The following is a 20156-nucleotide window of genomic DNA, read 5'->3' on the forward strand; positions in this document are numbered from 1 at the left end:
TCCTCGCCTCTCTCCCCCCGCCCCACCACTCGGGAAGAAGGGTTCCAGACTACCCGCGGTGAGCGGCGCGGGATTTGACTTGCCCGCGAGCAGACCCTACATCTCCCCCCCCCCTCAAACGTCCGTCCCGGGGTCCGCCAGTAGGCGTTCGACGACCTCCGGGTCCGGGTCCATAGAGTCGTCGCAGGGGGGAGGGGTGCTCGCCGGGGGGCCGCTCACCGCTGGCTGGACGGGCTCCTCACGAGCCGCCTGGGGGAGCGAGGCGCCTGGCTCCGCTGGGGGCCCTGCCGGCAGCGCCCTCCAAAGCTCCTCGGCCGCCGGGGACAGCAGGTCTGGGCGGCTGGACTGGAGGATTGCTAAGGGCCGCCTCCTCCGGGCTGCCCCTCTGCAGTGGCGCAGCGGGGGAAGGCGCTGCAGCCGCCAAGCGCCCTTCCGCCGCGAAGGGGCTGCGCCTGGTCCCGCCACCTGGACCGCGCGCAGTACGAGATGGCCGCTCCGTTGGCGACCGTGGTCCAGGTGGCCACGTGCCGCAGGACCCTGGGCCGCTTGGGTTGCGGCTGCTCGGCGGCCGAAGCGCCGGCTGGGTGCTGAGGGGGGCCCTGCGCCTGGTCGTCACTGGCCCTCTTGCGTTGGCCTGCACCACTGGGAGGTGCTCTCCAGTGGTTAGGCATGTGGTTTGGCGGGCGGTGGGGGCCACCGCGGCCGTGGAACCTGCGCCACTCGCGCGGCTCCTGCCGCCAGCCGGGTGGCGCGCCTTGATGGCGGCCACCGTTCGACGGTGGTCTGCCTTGCCTTCTGGAGTCCGAGCCACGGGCGTCGGTCCGCTGGAGCTTCCTAGAAGACATACTGAGAGGGCGAGAGCACTGCGAGTGATAATTGATCGAGAGACACGGGTGCTACCTGGTCCTCAGGTTGTAGCGTCGGTTGCGAACCGCACCGCTACCTGCTCGTCCTCCCGGGGGTGAGATCGCCGCATCGCGCTGATTTTCCACCGCTTCGCAGCCATCGTCCTTGCGAAGGTGGAAAGCCTTCAAATCAGCGACATGCACCGGACCGGCGGTTTCGCCGTTTGTCAACAACCGCAACTGGTAGGTGAGCGGCGTAGTCCGTGCCGTAACTTCGTACGGCCCAGCCCACTTGTGCGCTAGCGACGCGGCGAAACCGCGCGCTGCGTTACTAAGTGGGTGCGTTCTCTTGAGTACTAGGTCGCCCGTGTTGAAAACGACGTGACGGCGACCTTTGTTGTACTGATCCGCCTGCTCCATGCGCGCCACATCGAGGTTTTCGCGGGCTGCTCGCTGCGCTGCCTCCAGGCGCTCCCGGAGCCTTGCCGCGTACTGCGAAAGCGGAGGGGGCGCAGGCCCCGCCGCGTCGAGTAGGGCATTCTCTAGCGGAAAAGCGATCTCTCTCCCAAAATTCAAGTAAGCGGGTGTAATACCCACTGACCTGTTCACGGTTGTCCTTGTAGCGAACGCCAGTTCGGACAGCCGCGCGTCCCAATCTCTGTGCTGCTCGGTCGTCGCGACCAGCATGCTCTTCAGATTTCGATTCACCCGCTCGGTTATGTTGCTCTGAGCGTGGTAGGGACTCGTTCTCCTGTGGCGGATTTGAAGCGCCCGACAGGAGTCTACAAAGACTTTGCTTGTGAAATACGAAGCATTGTCTGTAATCAGGTCGGAAGGGAAACCGAAACGAGTGAAAGTCTCCAACAGTTTTTCCCAAATTCGTTCCGACACAAGCTTCCTAAGGGGGAAAACCTCAACCCACTTGGAATAGTGGTCCGTTATTACCAGGATGAATTGGTTTCCGCGCGCGGACCGAGGGAGGGGTCCCATGATATCGCACGCGACCACTTGCCACGGGTAGTTGCTAACTACCGCCTTCATCATGCCAGCGGGCTTGCCCGCCCGAGGCTTGGCTACCTGGCATACCGGGCAGGTACGGGCGTATCCCAGCACATCCTTTCTCATGCCTGGCCAGGTCGCGACACGGCATAACTTGTCGTAAGTCTTACTGCCGCTGCCATGGCCTGCCAGCGCTGAGTCATGGAAGTACTGCAGGAACCGTTTCCGCAACCTTCTCGGGACCACGACTCGGAAAGGGGATGCTATCGCCTCTTCCTCGTCAAGTTGGGGGATGTAGCGGAGCAGCAAGCCATCATCGCCCAGCAGATACGCGTCGTACTTGCCCTCAGCGTTCCCGGTGCAGGCTGCGCTGCTCGCAAGCTCCTTCAGCACCCGCTGGCAAAGACCGTCTGCTTTCTGGGCCTCGATCAGCTCTTCTCTACTGACCGCTACTCCCCAAGACAGATTTCTTTCTGCCTCGCTCCTAGGCAGGCGAGCGGTCGCCGCCACGAGCTGCTGTGTTTCCCTTCCGTCACAGCACCATGCGGGACCTTTGTCCGTCTCCTCTCTCTCCAAACAGGGCGCGACACTCCCGTCCGCCCTCTCTTCCTCTCCAACAGCGGTGACGCCGCTTTTTACAAAGCTGGGCTGCGCCTCTGAAGCGCTTCCGCCAGCATTCCATGGTGCGCGCGATAAAGCATCGGCCACCTTGTTCAAGCTGCCCCGGCGGTACTCGATGGCGTACGCGTAACGTTGCAACGTCAGCGCCCATCTCGCGAGTCTGCCTGCGGGGTTCTTGAGCCTCTTTAACCAAGACAATGCCTGATGATCTGTCTGCACGGTGAAGACCGCTCCGTCTAGGTACATGTCGAACTTCGACAATGCGAACATGATCGCCAGGCATTCTTTTTCGGTCACGGAGTAATTCCGCTCCGCCGATGTGAGCGTGCGACTAGCGAACGCGACAGGGCGCAGTTTGCCCTCGTGTTCCTGCAACAAAACAGCTCCAACACCGTAGTCACTAGCGTCTGTCTGCAAGACAAACTGCTTGTTCAGGTCGGGGAGGCGCAGACTAGCGGTATTCGCTATCGCGCGAGCCAAGGCAACAAATGCGTCACTCTGTTCCTTGCCCCAGACCCACTTCGAGCCTTTACGCAACAGCAGGTTCAGCGGCCTTGCAAGCTCCGAACAGCGCGGGATGAATTGCCTGTAGAACGCAACCATCCCCAAAAACCTCTGCAAGCTTTTCACATCCATGGGGCAGGGGTAGCTCAGAATTGCCTGCAGTTTGTCATCATTCGGTCTCAATGTGCCATCATCCACGACAAAGCCCAAGAGGTTCACTCTCTTCGATGCCAACTGCACTTTCTTTGGATTTATGGTTAGACCGGCACGTCTCATTCTATCGAGAACGGAATTCAGGTGAATGAGGTGCTCCTCGAACGACTGTGAGAATATCACAACGTCGTCGAGGTACGCCATGGCGTAGTTGAACCTTGCATCGCCCAGCACGATGTCCATCAGTCGCATGAACGTGCTCGGGGCGTTAGACAAACCAAACGGGAGTCGAGTAAATTCGAAGAGCCCGCGGTGGCAGGTGAATGCGGTTTTCTCAATGTCACTTTCGGCCACCTCAATCTGCAGGTACCCTCTGCTTGCATCTAGGACTGTGAAGAACCTCGCGTTCCCTAACGCGTACATCACAGCCTCGATCGACTGGAAAGGGTACGCAACCGTAGGCGTCAGTGAGTTGAGCTTACGATAATCAACACACAGCCTGACCGATCCATCTTTCTTCGGCGCTAGAACCACTGGTGACGCCCAGGGACTTTGTGAGGGTCTCACCGCACCGGTATCAATCATCTCGTCAAGGGCACAGTCGAGAAGCTGCCTCTTATGCGCACTTAACGGCCTCGGGTTACACCTGAAAGGGCGCGTATCACCCGTCTGAATCTCGTGCTGAAGCAGGTCGGTTCTGCCCGGTTTCTCCGTGAAGCAATCCGAAAACGGGAGTAAAGTTTCCGCGAGCCTTCGGCGCTGACTACTGGGTCCTGAGAAAGACGCAATAATCGCTTCTAACGGGCCACCGTCTCTCAGCGTCTCGAGGGAGCTCACCTGCCTTTCTGTCGCACAGGTGTGGACAACCACCTTTTGTGCAGGACAGCCGGGCAAGGATGCGCTTTCGAAGGGAATGAGGGGGGCGAGCTGGCTGTAACGATAGCCATTCTCCCCCATGTCGAGCACAATGCCTTCGCTCGAGAGAAAATCCCTTCCCAGAATTACTGGTATCGACAAGCCAGGCAGATAGACGAAGCGATGTCTCCGCTTTCTGCCGTCAAAACGCATCGTAAGACGCACTGCTCCCTTTGCCTTTGCCGCCCCAGCTGCTAAGCTTAACGGGGTTTCGGCCGGTCTGACACGGATGTTACCTATCCGGCAGGCCTCGTACACCTCGTCACCGACCAGTGACAGCGTTGAGCCCGTGTCTACGAGTGCGGAGTAGCATCGACCCGCTAACTGCACTAGCATAAAAGGGCTTGAGCGCGGAACGACTCCCTGAGCTCTACAGGCGAGCGGGACAAAGGCCTCCCCGTCGCCGGCGCGGGAGTTCTTTTCCTGACTAGCGCCTTGACAACCATGAAATTCTCCCGCTGACGGTGAAAGGTCGGTGCCACCAGACATCACCGCCAGCGCCTGGCGTTTCCCTGCATACGCCTAGCTTGGCATTCGCGTGCCACGTGGCCGGGCTGGTTGCAATTCCAGCAAAGCCGGTCGTTGACCCGCCGCGTGGACGGAAGACCCCTCGTTCCACGAAGCGGTTGGGGACGACTCTCCCCTTTCTCCGCGCATTCCTGACGCTCGCTCCGCGCGTGGCCTGTGAGACCAGCACGACGCCGCTGCTCGAATGCGTACGGGTCAAGCGCGTGAGGGACAACAGGGGGTTCCGCCTGATTTTCCACGGCCATTACCTCGGCGCGCCGAGCCCTCATCGCGCATTCTCGGCCTCCATCCCATGCGCATCCCGGTTCTAGCGATTCGGCCGGCCTGGGGGGCGGCCGGTAGCGCAGTTCGGCGAGTAAATCCGCCTGCACGGTCTTGGCCTCCTGCGCTAGGGCCTCGAGGTTTGTAAAACTGCGGCCCCGCAGATACGGCTTGAAGCGTGGATGGCACTGCCTGATCACACGCGCAACCTGATCTCGGTCGGTTGCCGTCGGGTCTGCCCTCTTGTACAGCTCTTGCATTGCGCGTACGTACTCGAGGAGGCTTTCCTCTGGGTGTTGGGTGCGCAACGCGAGCTCATCCAGCATCCGGCGCTCATAATCAGGCGGCAAGAACTCGGCGCGGAAACGATCTTTGAAGTCCGCCATCGACTGGAAAGTCGGCTGGCAGCGCCTCCATCTCGCCGCGCTCTCGACGAGTGCTACAGGCAGGACCTGCCCTAGCACTACGTCATCTGGGGCGCCCAGAGCCGTCTGGTAGTCCTCGAGTTGTTGTAAAACCTCGTGGACTGATTTCGCGTCCGTGTACCCGGAAAAGGAGGGGACCTCCATATTTTTCCGCGGGCGCGATGCTGTCGCCGATGCTACCGATGCTGCGGCCTGGTTGGCGCCAGCCACCGAACCGAGCTGACGGGCTAATGCGGCAAACATCTCAGCCACCTGACCTATTACGGCCGCCGCGTCGGCCGTCTCACTACCGGCTGCCCCGCCATCCAAAGCCGTGGCTTAAACATCCTTTCTGGGAGGCATAGTTCGCGCCAACTGTCCGGCCGCACCGGCTAACTGCTCATGGCAACAAGAACATTCACCTACACAACAATCTATCTACAAACACGCGGAAATACACAACACAAAACGCCCGAAAACTACATAAATAACACAAAATCCCTAACAAATTTACAACACTACACAAGTCGCTACCCCGCGAACATTCCGCCTGACCCGCTCCTTAACCCTAGAGGTCCGGCGTGGCCCTGAACAAAGAGGGCCTGCCACGAGTCTGGCTGCACGTCCCAAAATCGGCAGAGAAATCGTCCACAAGGTGTTAATTAAAGCCGCACGCTGGGCGCCATTATTTGTGGGCAATTCCTCTGCGCGGGGACGCACAGGCAGTCACTCGAGGCAGGACTTCGTACAAACGTTTATTCTCACATGGCAGGGGTGCCGGTCGTCGTCGTGGCAGCTGGGTCAGGTGGTCCTTTTGGCAGGGCTGGTCCAGGAGCGAGAGCCGCGAGCCTCTCCGGTCTCGCCTTATAAAGGCTTTCTCCTCGCCTCTCTCCCCCCGCCCCACCACTCGGGAAGAAGGGTTCCAGACTACCCGCGGTGAGCGGCGCGGGATTTGACTTGCCCGCGAGCAGACCCTACAACTTTCATATGAATCACGTTACGTGTCAAAAAGGAAAGTTAACTTGCGAAACAAGGCATTTACTCCCTCATAACGACAGCAAGACAAGGGCAGGCGCCTGAGATTGTCATCCCGTCTTTTTGTGAGTGTTAATGGAGTGCCTTGTTTCACAAGTTAACAAGCAGAACGAACTAGCCTGGTAACATAACTAATCAAAATATAAAGCTACTCGTCGAATCTCACAGAAGTGAACGCACTGAATGTCCTAATTTCTATGGTTCTGTTTTATTAAAGCGATTGCATTAAATGCCGCGATCAGAGGAGCATGCGGGTCGGTGTTGTCGGCGTTGGAGTCAGCGTTTTGAAGGAAAAATAACTGGCACGGTTCTAGTAGGTGATCCCCATAGAGCAATCTAGGATGCAGGTAGGCAGTCTAGGTGAAGTTATCTTTTGGCACCATCACAACCTGCCCACCGGATAGTGAGCAAACTGCCCACAGTGGGAAGAGGCAGTTAAATTAATGATTGGTTGCTCGGGAAGACCACACAGGGCCTCACAAGGTCCACCGCTGGGAGCACCTGCCATCCAAAGGCAGTTGCGCATTGCTTAACCTCTGCACCACTGCGCCAGGAGGGGTGTGAGCACTCCCAGGGATCTAGGAATGCTAATTAGAAAATGGCCTTCTTCAAATATGGGAATTTACTCATACGCTATCGCGTAAGCACGACGCTGCACCCCCTTTTACGCTTTTATTGGTCCTCTCAGAAAAGATAGAAAACATAAAATAAAGAGACAGGATGTCAGCACCAGCAAAGCTTTGCAAGCTTTAACTCCAATTAAATATAAATGAAAGAGACCTAAATGTTCCAAAGAAGAAAACATTTAAGCGAAAAACGAAGCAGTACAAAAAAAAACTCAAAAGAAGAGAAAACCAAAGGCTCATCACAGCAAAAATTAGTCGCAGGCAGACAGCAAAAGCACGACGTGCCGTCCGCGGAATAAATAATAACAATAAAATAGCGAAAACCGAAGTCACTACAAAGTCATAGTCACAGTAACGGTCTAAACAAAGCACCGAGGGCCGGCCAAAAAGAAAATCAGAAAAATAAAAACATAATCGAAACAAAACAAGACAAAACCAAAGTCACAGTCACATAGTCACAGTCACACAGTCAAAGACACAGTCACAGTCACCCGGTCAAGGACGCAGTCATAGACACAGTCAAGCACAGTAAACACGCTACTACGAAAGCGCCTGTGCCCTATAAAGGAGCACTGCGCTTTCCGCGACACCTGGGCTGCCGCGTCACTGGGGCACCTGGAGTCAATTATGAAGGCTGGTTATAATTGCATGCAGCTAACTGCACACTGCTAGCAAATTTCTTGTAAACAGGAAAACAGATTTTTTTCTCCACTTTCGACAATGAAACCTCTGTGTTGTTTCAGATACAAGCCTAACTAATGAGCATTAACGTCATACTGTGCATTAAAAGGAAGAAAAATGACTGCAGAAGGCAACTATGTTCCGTGGGGTAGTAAGATAGGGTGTGTTCGGGCACCACAGGTTCCGCCTCATTGCCATAAACATTACGGCGAAGCATAGGGGAGATATTTTGATCCATTTTTATTGTTACTAAAAAACGACGTTAAAGGGCAGAACTGCAATTTTAACGTCACTCTGGAACTAAACGTAGACGAGATGCGGCGAGTGAAGGAGCTACTCATAACGTTGTCTTCTTTTTTATTTTTATTTCATTTTTGATTAACTCGTGATTTTGATACAGAGCTGTTTATTGGAGCGAGGAGCGCTGACGTCAAAAATTTTATTTCGGGAGCGTCAAATCATACACGCGAGAACTTACTAAACTATTGACAATATCTAGTGTATTAATATTTTAGCGAACAAAATTTTATTGCACCCATAATTTTTACATCAACACACCATTGCCGAAAGTAAATTATAGAAGGCCTGAAGCAAAATAATAACCTTCTTCAGAGGAACGAGAACCACTCGAGACAAATTTTTGTAGAACCTTGCGTTAATGAAACTGATTTCCTCCTGCCACGGTTTCTCTACCTTGTAATGGCGTACTGCCACAATGGTCATTCAGTGTCACTACCATTCATTTTTGGATTATTCTTTCATGGTAACGACAACTCCATTTCATATGCCTTTGTACGTGTCTTAACAAAAATTATAGCACCAGAGTGTCAAGTAATACAAAAGCAACGTTTCTTAACAAAAATTATAGCACCAGAGTGTGAAGTAATACAAAAGCAACGTTATTCATAGAATGCATGCTAGTTGACGATACATAACATATAGAAATAGTCATCGGACATTACTAGGCGACCCAACATGCAGTCCACTTAGAGTGATAGAGCGGACAAAAAGAGAAAGAAAACAGCTGCGAAAGTCACCAAAATACAAGCGCATAAAAAGCTTGCGGCGCTAAACTTGGTCAAAGCTAGGTTAAGAATAAACAAGTAAAGCTCACTGGAAATACGTTTTGTCTTGTGCTGTTCACTCTAAAAGTTACGGATTTCCTTCTCGAGAACCTTAACTCATATATAACTATGGCTAAGTGAGAAAAATGCAGGTCACAGCTAGAGTGCGACGCTGCGCAGTTTGCTAAGGATGCCGACCATCTGTTAAACTACTGTGAGAAATCGCTTTGCAGAGACCGCCATGCGAAGTGCGTACAAAGCTGTCAAGTCCATATTTCACGAGTTAAAGCGGTTCGCTTCGAACGGCCATGGTGAGGCAGTGGAGGGTTAGCGCTCTGACGTACGTTAGCGACGGGCAGCTGGAACGTGCAGTGCCTAGACCGAGTAGGGGTTTTCTTTTTGCTCGAAAAAGCTTACCATGATGAATGCCTCAACGTCCAGACATTCCATGGTTTAGTCGGTGTGTGTGTCCCTCAGATAGCACAAACCCGAAGGCGGCTTAAGTGGGGTGTTTTGCTCCTCGCCATATATCATACCGAGAGACTTATTTCGTGGCCTTATTCTCTCTGTGTAAGTTCCTCTGCAGCAGCAGCTAGAAAGATAAGTACTTTCGGCATGACAAGAAAGGCCTGGTAAACAGCTCGATCAGTCCCGGCATACGTGAGTGCCGGGATTGGCGAAAGCTCCATCGTAAGCGGAAGTAGTAGTTAAACTTGTCAAGGCTCTTGTCCTTGCAGCAGTATATATTTTGTTTACTCTGCAAGAATGTTTTTTCATGGTTTCTTTATAATGTCAGGAGAGGAACTTCTTTAAAACATACCACGTGAAGGATACTCTACGCAGATTATGGATCGCTCCTCAGCTTAGGAGTGCAGTCGAATAGGTAAGAGCACTATTACGCTGCTCAACAGAAGTTGGCTGGTTTCAAAACTGTCGACCTTATTTCTGAAGAACATCCGTCTATAACTATTAATTACGATGAGCCTAAGACAGGTTTGCAAAAAGAGACCTTGAAAGTGAACCCACAGCACTTCCATCAGCTCTGTTGTGTGAACGAGACTAAGCGGGAGTCAAGGGGGCGGTAGAGGGAGTCGGGTGAACTACACCTGCGACTAAAATGCTCCCACCGCATTACGTGCAACATTGTCAAAATGCTTTAGGTCGAACACTATATTTCTCCCCAAATTCCTGCATCATACTTCCTTCGATTTTTTCTGTGCTAGACCAAAAAGGCTTGCCACGGGCAACGTTCATTGTTTTTCCTATCAGGGATCCGACTTTGTTCTTTTTTTGTGCTTCGTCACATTCATAACGAAAAAAAGTTAAAATAGAAGACTAGAGGATGTAGGTGGCGCTTCTGGAGTGTGCAGGCGGGGTGCGGAGGTGGACCGACGCGTACGAGCTTCTAGTGCTTGGAGGCGTTGTGGAGAGTGCAGGTAGGCGGAAAGAGCTTCTGAAGGGCCAGTTGGGGTGGGGAGATGGGTAGAAGAGCTGCAGGTTGGAGGCTTCATTCTGACATAGATGGCACCAGCACTTTCTCGAAGTGCCACGTTACTGCTTTCGCAGTAAGAAAGTTTGGAATTATATTTTTCTTGTTATTTCTAAACGTACACTGCCGCAACAAGAAGGCGCTTCACACAACAGCAGACAGAAAGATATTGAACAAGTAATGGTAGTATTGCAAACGTACTGAAACGAAGACATATTAGCGCTCGGTGGGCTCTTATTTTTATTACTGCATTCTGCGCGTAGTCATGTTTAAACCTTTATGTCAGCGAAAGCAAAGACTAAAGAGTAATTAATTACTCATTGGCATCCACCCGAGCGCAGCCATACGGCTACAGAGGAAAGCTATACAGCTTTCTCAGAAACCTCGTAGTTAAAGAAAAATTCGTCCGGGTCCGGGGTTCGAACGCAGGACCACCGCTTCACCGGAGCAGTCGCTCTACCAAGTGAGCTAACCAGGACGGCAAGATTATGGTAGGGCGAGAGCGAATTGATCAATAACTCGAAGTGGGAACTGTGTTGGTCAAATATTTAGGGGAATCCCCCAATGTGGAGTAGATATGTAATAAGGGAGTAATTACTAATTGGCATCCACCCGAGCGCAGCCATACGGCTACAAAGGAAAGCTATACAGCTTTCTCAGAAACCTTGTAGTTAAAGAAAAATTCGTCCTGGTCCGGGGTTCGAACCCAGGACCACCGCTTCACCGGGGTTCCCGGACCAGGACGAATTTTTCTTTAACTACGAGGTTTCTGAGAAAGCTGTATAGCTTTCCTTTGTAGCCGTATGGCTGCGCTCGGGTGAATGCCAATGAGTAATTACTCCCTTATTACAAATCTACTCCACCTTGGGGGATTCCCCTAAATATTTGACCAAAGACTAAAGAGTAGAAAAAGACTTACCAGAGCTCTCCGATGGCAATATTTTTAGTGTAAAGAACTACTTAGCATGGTCAAATCAAACCAAAAATCTTGTGGCTTGCGTGACCTTGAGATTCACCATGGCCAACTTGCAGAAATAAAATATTCGGACCCGCGGCGGCGTGAAGAGATCTGCTTCGCTGACCACTGCACGAGCGCACTATGCTATCGCCGCAGCCTGTGATGTCTCTTGTTACACTGCAGCGCACTCTCGCGCAGTGCATTGCATGTTGTCGTCTCCATCAACTTCCACCTTTGTTCAAAAGCTATGGCACGTCCTTCTCGGTTTAACTACGCTAAAGTCATACCGTTTTTTCTTATAGTGTGATTGACTGCTAATCGCTATGCTGCTGGTGCAATATTTGCTGTAGAATTATCGATTTTCGATGGGGACAAACGTTGCATGGTTGGATAATTATTTTTTACTCCTTGGCTCAGTGGTTATGCTGCTTGGCTGCTGACCCAAAAGACGCGGGTTCGATCCCGGCCGCGGCGGCTGGAATTTCTTTGGAGGAGAAATTCTAGAGGCCCGTGTACTGTGCGATGTCAGTGCACGTTAAAGAACCCCCAGGTGGTCGAAATTTCCTGAGCCCTCCACTACGGCTTCTCTCATAGCCTTAGTCGCTTTGGGACGTTAAACCCCATAAACCAAACCAAACCTTGATTCCCTTTGCTCAGAATATAGAAGATATGCCATATAAAACTGTACGCCATTTCCAAGTAGTTGCTAGACCGCACCTTTTTGTTGTACCGAATGAGTTCATCATTCACGCGCAGTAAAAGGAACAAGTCAGCGAATATGACAGTTCTTTCAACCAGAGTAGCTCTTCTAGCAGAATAGTTTAGGCAATTCTACTCTATCAGAATGAATCAAGGTGGTTTAAGCTAGTTAACGCGTCTGTAATGGCTTTTTCGCCAGACATGGTTCGTCTCGATTCTCACTTGTGAATAAGTTACGGCAATGAGCGTCGTTTAAAATTCTTGTACGCTTTTAGTTCACGGATTATTAAGCGGCTCTTTTCTTAGGTTTGGCCTCATGCACTTTAATTGTTTTATTGGTTTATTAACGTTTAACGTCCCAAAGCGACTCAGGCTTTGAGGGACGCCGTAGTGAAGGGCTCCGGAAATTTCAACCACTTGGGGTTCAATAACGTGCACTGACATCGCACAGTACACGGGCCTCTAGAATTTCGCCTCCATCGAAATTCGGCCGCCGTGTCCGGGATCGAACCCGCCTCTTTCGGGTCAGCAGCCGAGCGCCGTAACCACTGAGCCGCCGCGGCAGATCCCTGCGCTTTAATACATTGTTTCCTGATTGTAGTTTATTCGGTAACGGCAGTATCAAAATGCCGTTCCTCCTTTCTCCTAAAGACTAACTTGCCCTAATACCTCCCTCCTTCTCGCGAAGTACTTTATATATTGCGAATATAATGGTCTAGGGAATAAATAATTAAAAGTCCGGGACATTGAAGAATGGCCGAAAACAATGTTATCTTTATGAACAACACCGTCATCGCTGCACTGCATCAGAAGGAATAAAAAATTCGACTAATTATCAGCACGCGATGCTGAGCCGGCGAATACGGGATTAGTAATTGATTTTAGGTCTCACGAATGAACTACAAGAACTGGTTGGTTGGTTGGTTGGTTGGTTGGTTGGTTGGTTTGGTTGGTTTATGGGGTTTAACGTCCCAAAGCGACTAAGGCTATGAGAGACGCCGTAATGGAAGGCTCCGGAAATTTCGACCACCTGGGGTTCTTTTAACGTGCACTGACATCGCACAGTACACGGGCCTCTAGAATTTCTCCTCCAAAGAAATTCAACCGCCGCGGCCGGGATCGAACCCGCGTCTTTCGGGCCAGCAGCCAAGCACCATAACCACTGAGCCACCGCGGAGGCTAAACTACAAGAACTATTCCACTTCTTAACACATGCGACGTAACAAAATTGTACACGCTACTTGAAACTAGGTTGGTAAGCAAAACTTGTGATCATTGCCGAATGTAAGAAATAGCGTTTCATTGGTAACAGTCGTAGCCACATTACGGCCTCGATTTTTTCCGGTCACAAAAGTGTTGCAGGAAGGGTTACTTTACAAGCTACAACAGGAAGAGAACCAGAAGACGTCAGTGCTGTGCTTGCTAAGCGCAAACTCTGCTTTGTCGATTAGGTTCAGAGCAAAGGCGATTATCCCTTGAAGTGTAGCAGATCAAATTCTGAAAATCTTTGTTCTCTCGTGTTAGTTGGCGGAGCTACCACATTGAATAATGGATGACTAGCATACGATTGACAAGAAGATAAAGACACAGAAAGCGAACTACGCGTGCCAAAAAAAAAAACACACACAATACTGTCGATCAACCTGAGCTCAAGGCTGGACAATTTCAGGAAGCCACGAATTATTCATTGTGAGATTTTGTTCTCTTTCACACTTTTTATTGTTCCAAGTGTGTCTTTCTCGTTTTTGTGCTGCTTAATCTGTGTATCCAAAACCGAGGCACCTACCAGTCTATTTTGTTTAAATACAGATGGAACTTTTTTCGGCAGCATTCACCCATTTGACGAAGTGTTAGGAACCTGCGCTGAGACAAAAAAAAAAAAAACTCGCAATTTATTTTTTATAGATGATGGGGCACTCTGGCGCATGAATGATGAGCGCTAGAAAAAATGAGACCTTATTGAGGAATACGTGTTCTCTAGGGAGTATTTTGCTGATTAGAAATTGTTGCTGCGCTACAACGCTAACCGTTCCACGAGAAATGCCTCGATCAACTTGCTCGCAATGAGGATACACTTCACAGCACAATGCAGTGAAGTGTAATTCCATCGCGGATTTATTCGCCCTTACGTCAATTCTTTAAATTTTAGCCCAACAAAGTTTCAGTGCTCTATATACAAGCGTCCTACATACGAATCAATGAATCTCGTGAATTTATAAAAAAAGAAAAGCGCATCAGCTTTTCTTTGGGAATGTTTCGTTTACTTGAAAATGAATTATTTCTTCAATTCATTCACTCAAACCAAGCACGAAAGATGTACAAGAAACAAATCGCGGAAAGCACGCTCATGTGAGCCATTTACGCTTCGTAGTTTGCACGCGCATGTACGCTCTTTAGACTAAGTACATCATATGCGTCTACAGTCGGCACGAAAACGCATAACATAAAGATATTTCGCTTACCTATGCCTAAGACGAGGGAAAAGGTACTGTAGTGTACAGACACGAGTGTGAGCGCCAGCTCATCCCCGCCGACGGAGATCCTTCGCCGGAGGGCGAGCAACCCGAACTTTGAGTCCGAGCAACCCGAGCCGCCCGTGGGAGGAGAGAGTGATGTGAGGAGAGGATGAGGAGGACGAGCGCTTGCGCGGCGCGTAAACAACAGACTCAGGTGTTGGACACGAAAGAAGCAACACGGCCTCTTGTTAACCCAGAGATCCTTTGTAACGGAAAGACGAATAAACGTCTTTTGAATTGTTCGTTCATCCTAACAATTCAGAAGTGGGATACAGTCAACGTTCGCCCGAACTTACGAAGTTAACCGGCAAGCCCCACCATGCCTGTCACCCGCACAGGAGCATCTTCAACGGATATGGCAAACGAAGATGGCGGACGACCGAGCAACGATGGCGGGAACGACGACGCCGACGACTCAAGCCAAGGCGGATCCGACAACGTGGTGACAAGTGGAAGCTTACCTCCGATACCTCAGTCAACGATCAACGTGGCGGAAATCCTGCAGGCCAGCGTTCAGGCAGCAGTGAGAGAAGCCATCAACGGAATTGCCTTGCTTCAGACGCAGCAAGCAGCGGCCACACCCATAATCGGCGCGGGAGAGACAGCTCGGTTAGTGCCATCGTTTGATCCAGTGTCATCCAGCTCTCCGACAGTAGACGCGTGGATAAGACGCGTGGACGACTTGGCACAAGTCTACCATTGGTCCGACCGGCTGACATCTGGCAACGCACTCTCGAGGTTGGAAGGGCCTGCGAAGACTTGGTATGACTCCCTCTCTTCCGTCAACAAAACATGGCCGGAATGGAAAGAAGAAATTAAGCGCGCCTTTCCCACGACAGCGGGATTCCAACGACTCCATCGGGAAATGCAGGAGCGACGACAAAAGCGCGGTGAGCCTATCGAGTGTTATTACTACGACAAGCTCTCGAAAGCTCGCCGTTGCAACCTCACAGATGAAGCTTGCATTGAATACCTCATCACGGGGCTATACGATGACGACGTGATTAGAGCAGTGAGCGTACGCACGTACGAGTCGCCGGAAGACCTTCTGCACTGCCTGAAACGCCTCGAAGAAAGATTGGGAAACACTGCCTCCAAAAGTTCAAAATCAGGTGGTCCCCCGAACTACTCTCGTTTCCCCGCATATGCCAACGCCCATGGCAACAAAAGCGAAGCAATGGCGTCGGCCTTGAACACTACCGACCACAAGAACCTTTCTCCGAAGGCGAGGAGGAAGCCGCCATGGAATGAAAGAGGAGAGCCCCTCTGCTTCAACTGCAGCGAGTACGGTCACGTGTCCCTCAATTGCCCGGCCCCACAGCGAAAGGCGAGATGCAACGCTTGCGGACGAGTGGGCCACGGAGAAAAAGACTGCAGGGCAAAAACGGAGAGAGGAGCGCGCGTCGCTCAGAACGCGTTGGGCTTTGACCTCCGAGCCGCTGAAGAGGCGAACGAAAAGTACTTTATGATGGCGAAAGCGAACGGCTGCGACATACGAGCATACGTCGATCTCGGTAGCCAATGCGTAACTCTGCGGAAGGAGGATGCCAACCGAATCGGAGTCGCTTACACGAAGTTGACAAAGCCGTTCACTATCGTGGGCTACGGGTCCGGACATGTGACACCGTGTGGGGAAACGAACATCACCCTCACGGTCGACCAAGCTACAGCGAACGTTCCCGTGCTGGTCGTGCCGGACGCGTCACAGTCCATACCCCTACTTGTGGGCCAACCTTTCACCGAGCAACCACACATCACGATTGTGAGGCGGAAGAACACAGTGCGGATTTTTGAGGAGCACAGGAACGAGGACAATAGAGACGACACGCTTCAGTCCATTGAAATTCCAGAGCTCCCAGAACGACCTGTGTGCCTATGGGCGAAGGAAACAACGGTTGTGCCCCCAAAATACGTGGGTTTTGTTAAGCTCTACGCCACTGGTAGCGCACCACGCTCAGATGTCTTCGTGGACATGCAGCTCAGGTGCCAAGAAGGTCGAGAGCATTGCATACCACGCTGTGTCCTCAGCGTTGACGGGACCAACGAAACAATAGTCCCTATAATGAACATTTCCAATCATGAACTGATCATCAAAGAGAACGAACGAGTCGCACGAGCGGAAATTTGCTACCCAGACGATGCATCGCCACGAGAGGGTGAGTCGGACACCAGCATTGTCCAGCCCTTAATGATACCGAGCGAAGAGATTCAAGTAGGTCCTGGTGTTGCTCCTGAGGAACGTGCAAAGCTCGAACAGCTTATTTTTGAGTATCGGGACTGCTTCGCAACCACCGTTTCAGAGATTGGCTGCACAAATGCCGCTGAAACGAGCAAAGAGTTTACCTTCGACATGGAATATCGTAAGGGGGCGGCAATGGCTCATGTTGATGCACTTAGCCGATCTGCATACGACCCGCCAGAAGAGACGGATATCGTTCCTGGCCTTCACGTCCTTGCAACATGCATAGCGACAGAAGACGTGCTCACCGTTGCCCAGCTGAATGATCCAAAAGTTCAAGCTTTGAAGGAAAGGCTAGAAAAAAAAGAAGACCTATCCAAAGAAGACAGGCGCGTCAAAAACGAATACCGGCTGCGTAATGGCATAGTATTCAAGAAGAACCAAGAAACCGACTCGAACGAAGGACTGCTGTGGGTAGTTCCAAACCAGACTCGCTGGAGAATCGTCAGGACATGTCATGATGACATTGGCCATTTTGGAGTGGAGAAAACCTTGAAGAAACTTAGGGAAAGGTATTGGTTTCCCAGCATGAAGCGTTACGTTAGAAGATACATAGCTTCTTGCATCGAATGTCTTTTCCACAAGACGCCATCTGGAAAGAGACCGGGCAAACTTCACAGCATTGACAAGGGCAACAAGCCATTTCGATCAATGAAAGGAAACGCCTACATAATTGTAGTCGTCGACTCTTTCACAAAGTTCGTATTGTTGCGTGCAGTCCGCAACACATCAGCTGCACCAGCGGCGCAGTTTCTACACGATGTGGCAGGAATCTTTGGCCCACCGGCTATGGTGATCACGGACCGCGGAACTGCTTATACAAGTGCCAAATTCAAAGCAGCGTGCGAAACTTACAACATCGTGCACGTCAAAAACGCTACTGCCACTCCGCGAGCTAACGGACAAGTCGAAAGATATAATCGCATGATAACCCCGGCAGTGGCAAGCTTGACGAAAGATGCAAACGGCAAAGACTGGGACTCTGCGTTGCCTCAGGTGATGTGGGGCATAAACAATACGCTCCACAAGGCCACTAAAACTACTCCGTTCGGACTGCTTCAGGCCGCGAGGCATCAAGGGCGACACCGTGGAAGACGCCCTCGCCGAGGAATTTGACCATGAAGTTGAAACCAGGCGAGCCGCAGCGGCGGAGAATATCCGAGAAGACCAACGCAAGCAACAGGAGCGGTACAACAGGAAGCGGGTGGAAGCGCCGACATACAATCCCGGAGATGTTGTACTAGTTGAGCGAGAACCGGCAGCAAGTGGGGAGTCAAGGAAACTGAAAGAAAAATACAAAGGACCGTATATCATCCGAGAAAGGCTTCTTAACGACCGCTACCGCATCGAAAACGTGCCTCCGGGGCGGCAAAGGCGAAGAGCTTACAGCAGTATTGCACCGGTTGACAAGCTGAAGCTTTGGGACCGGGAATTCCTCGAGACAAGTTCGGAAGAATCGGGCCGCGAGGACGATTCCGACCGGGGCGGTCGGTGGCACAGGATGGCCGAATGTGAGCGCCAGCTCATCCCCGCCGACGGAGATCCTTCGCCGGAGGGCGAGCAACCCGAACTTTGAGTCCGAGCAACCCGAGCCGCCCGTGGGAGGAGAGAGTGATGTGAGGAGAGGATGAGGAGGACGAGCGCTTGCGCGGCGCGTAAACAACAGACTCAGGTGTTGGACACGAAAGAAGCAACACGGCCTCTTGTTAACCCAGAGATCCTTTGTAACGGAAAGACGAATAAACGTCTTTTAAATTGTTCTTTTATCCTAACACGAGTAAACAGCGAAAGCGGGAAAATGGAATTTACTAAATTGTAGCCGAACAGTTTTCGGTTTCTGTATGTTTGTCTTCGAACCTGCTCCCAATAGCGGGGTACAGGCCGTATGCAGTAAATACAGTCGAGCGCGATTTGAAAGTTATCGCGCGAGCGTCGACCAGCTTAGCCCTCCAGGCACCTGGCGGCCAGTTTTGGAACAGGAAAAATCATGATTTCTCACTCTCATTTCCCTCGTTCGCTGTTCCATACAACAACCATCAACCCCGCGACAAAACCACCTCCCTTTCTCTCTATTCTAGGCTTTCCATTTATTGCGATAAAGTGTGGACTTGGTTACCTCGCATCTTGGTCTTGGTCATCCATTCTACCTGGCTCAGCAGCAATGACGCTAAATATGCTAGATACAGCTTCGTAGCATCCAATTTCAGATAATAACGAAGAGTACGTCGTGCGCACTACGATCACTGCCTGTTCGCAGAACCAAAAAGAAAAAAATATGAAACTGATATCCCAGCAGGGAGTGACGGCTGCTGAAGGAACAGCAAAAAGAGTGAGGGAAGCTGGCCTGATAACCCATTCGCCTCGGCAGAGAATTCTGGGCCATGACGCTGTTCATGTTCCCGGTCGACGCTCGCACGATAACCTTCAAATCGCGCTCGACTGTACTTTCTTTTTATCAACCAACATCTTGGGAACGCGCCCAAGGTGCATGAGGCAGCAATGTCCTCTGTGTTTATAGCAGAACTTCGCACCGTACGATGCGAAATACACCACAGGTGTCACGTGGCTTTGTTAAGCCCTTGTCTCAGAATAAATCTCGTTTAAATCAAATGCACTTGGCTGGCGAGAATCGATACAGCTAGTGGGCAATTAGGAACGCAACCTGCCTCAAGTTACGATATTAAATATGAGCAAAGCGCTTTGCTTGTCTACGCCGCTCTCCTTATTCAGCGCACGCTCAGACCTGATGCGAAGGCCAAATTTTGAATTAGCCAAAGCCTGGGAGAGAAGAGCTTCGACAAAACAATCTTATCATTTCCAACGGTACGACAAAATGAAAACACTATCAGGACAATACTAAATCAGACCTAAAAAAAACGACAAAAACATAGCTTACAGATTGTAATCAAAAATAGAGCGCAACAAAGCTGCATAATAGTCCTGTAGTTTACGATTTGCTTTTTACACGTAAAGCACTAAGAAAAAGTTTCGACGCGAGTTACAAACATGTAATACTCGATATTTTAAGTCTTGGAGCATTTAAAGATATATTTCTGAGCAAACCGTTACCGACTGAGGACAACTCGAGCGTAGGAAGTTTGCAAATATCTTTATTAAAAAAAAACTTATTGTAAGGGATCGTTAGTGTACGCGGGGTAATAGGAACGCGGCTGGGGCGCTCAAAGCAAAGCGTCTCCTTTTTTGGAACGCGGGCGCTCGCGAACGCGCCGGGCAGTACGGGTGTCCCCCCCGCCCCGCGGTACCGATTCGCGCACGTGCTGGCACGAACGTGTATTTGTGTTTGTTTTTATTTTTATTTTGTGGTAGAGGGGGTCGTCTACCTTGTAAAAGCCGGAGGGCTGGCCATGCCCTTGAAGAGCCAATCATGTTAATAGCGCAACATGATTGGAAGTTACCGAATGTGGGCTGGGCCTTTAGGGCTTTAAAACCGGGCCCCGGAGCTGGAAGCGGGGTTCTGAGCTAAGGTCAGGTGCTACGCATCTTCGGCTACGCCGAGTAGGGGCCTCCCCTAGTGTTAGCCAGTTCCACCTTTTTGTTGTTTGTCCTTTTGCTGTTTAATTTGTCTCGAGTGCCTAAACTTGTGTATCTAATGTGAATT

General features: G+C 51.2%; 1 protein-coding gene across 1 annotated transcript; it reads left to right on the plus strand.

Moving 5' to 3' along the window:
- The first annotated feature begins 14295 nt into the window (after window positions 1-14295).
- LOC149329873 (uncharacterized) lies at window positions 14296-18296 on the plus strand. The gene is made up of 2 exons (XM_089560615.1): window positions 14296-16849; window positions 17706-18296. Exons 1-2 carry the CDS (start codon window positions 14618-14620, stop codon window positions 18111-18113), a joined length of 2640 nt encoding a protein of 879 aa, XP_089416741.1. The 5' UTR covers window positions 14296-14617; the 3' UTR covers window positions 18114-18296.
- The last annotated feature ends 1860 nt before the right edge of the window (window positions 18297-20156 follow it).

This window comes from Amblyomma mixtum, chromosome 9, assembly GCF_055824585.1.
Source record: "Amblyomma mixtum isolate Tamu chromosome 9, ASM5582458v1, whole genome shotgun sequence".
Taxonomy (NCBI): domain Eukaryota; kingdom Metazoa; phylum Arthropoda; class Arachnida; order Ixodida; family Ixodidae; genus Amblyomma; species Amblyomma mixtum.

What these genes read in the sequence shown, in the direction of transcription:
- LOC149329873 (XM_089560615.1), top strand. Translation starts at nt 14,618, where the DNA reads ATGCCTGTCACCCGCACAGGAGCATCTTCAACGGATATGGCAAACGAA. An exon ending in GGCTAGAAAAAAAAGAAGAC is followed by an intron (nt 16,850 to 17,705) that starts CTATCCAAAGAA and finishes ATCCGAGAAGAC; the next exon opens with CAACGCAAGCAACAGGAGCG.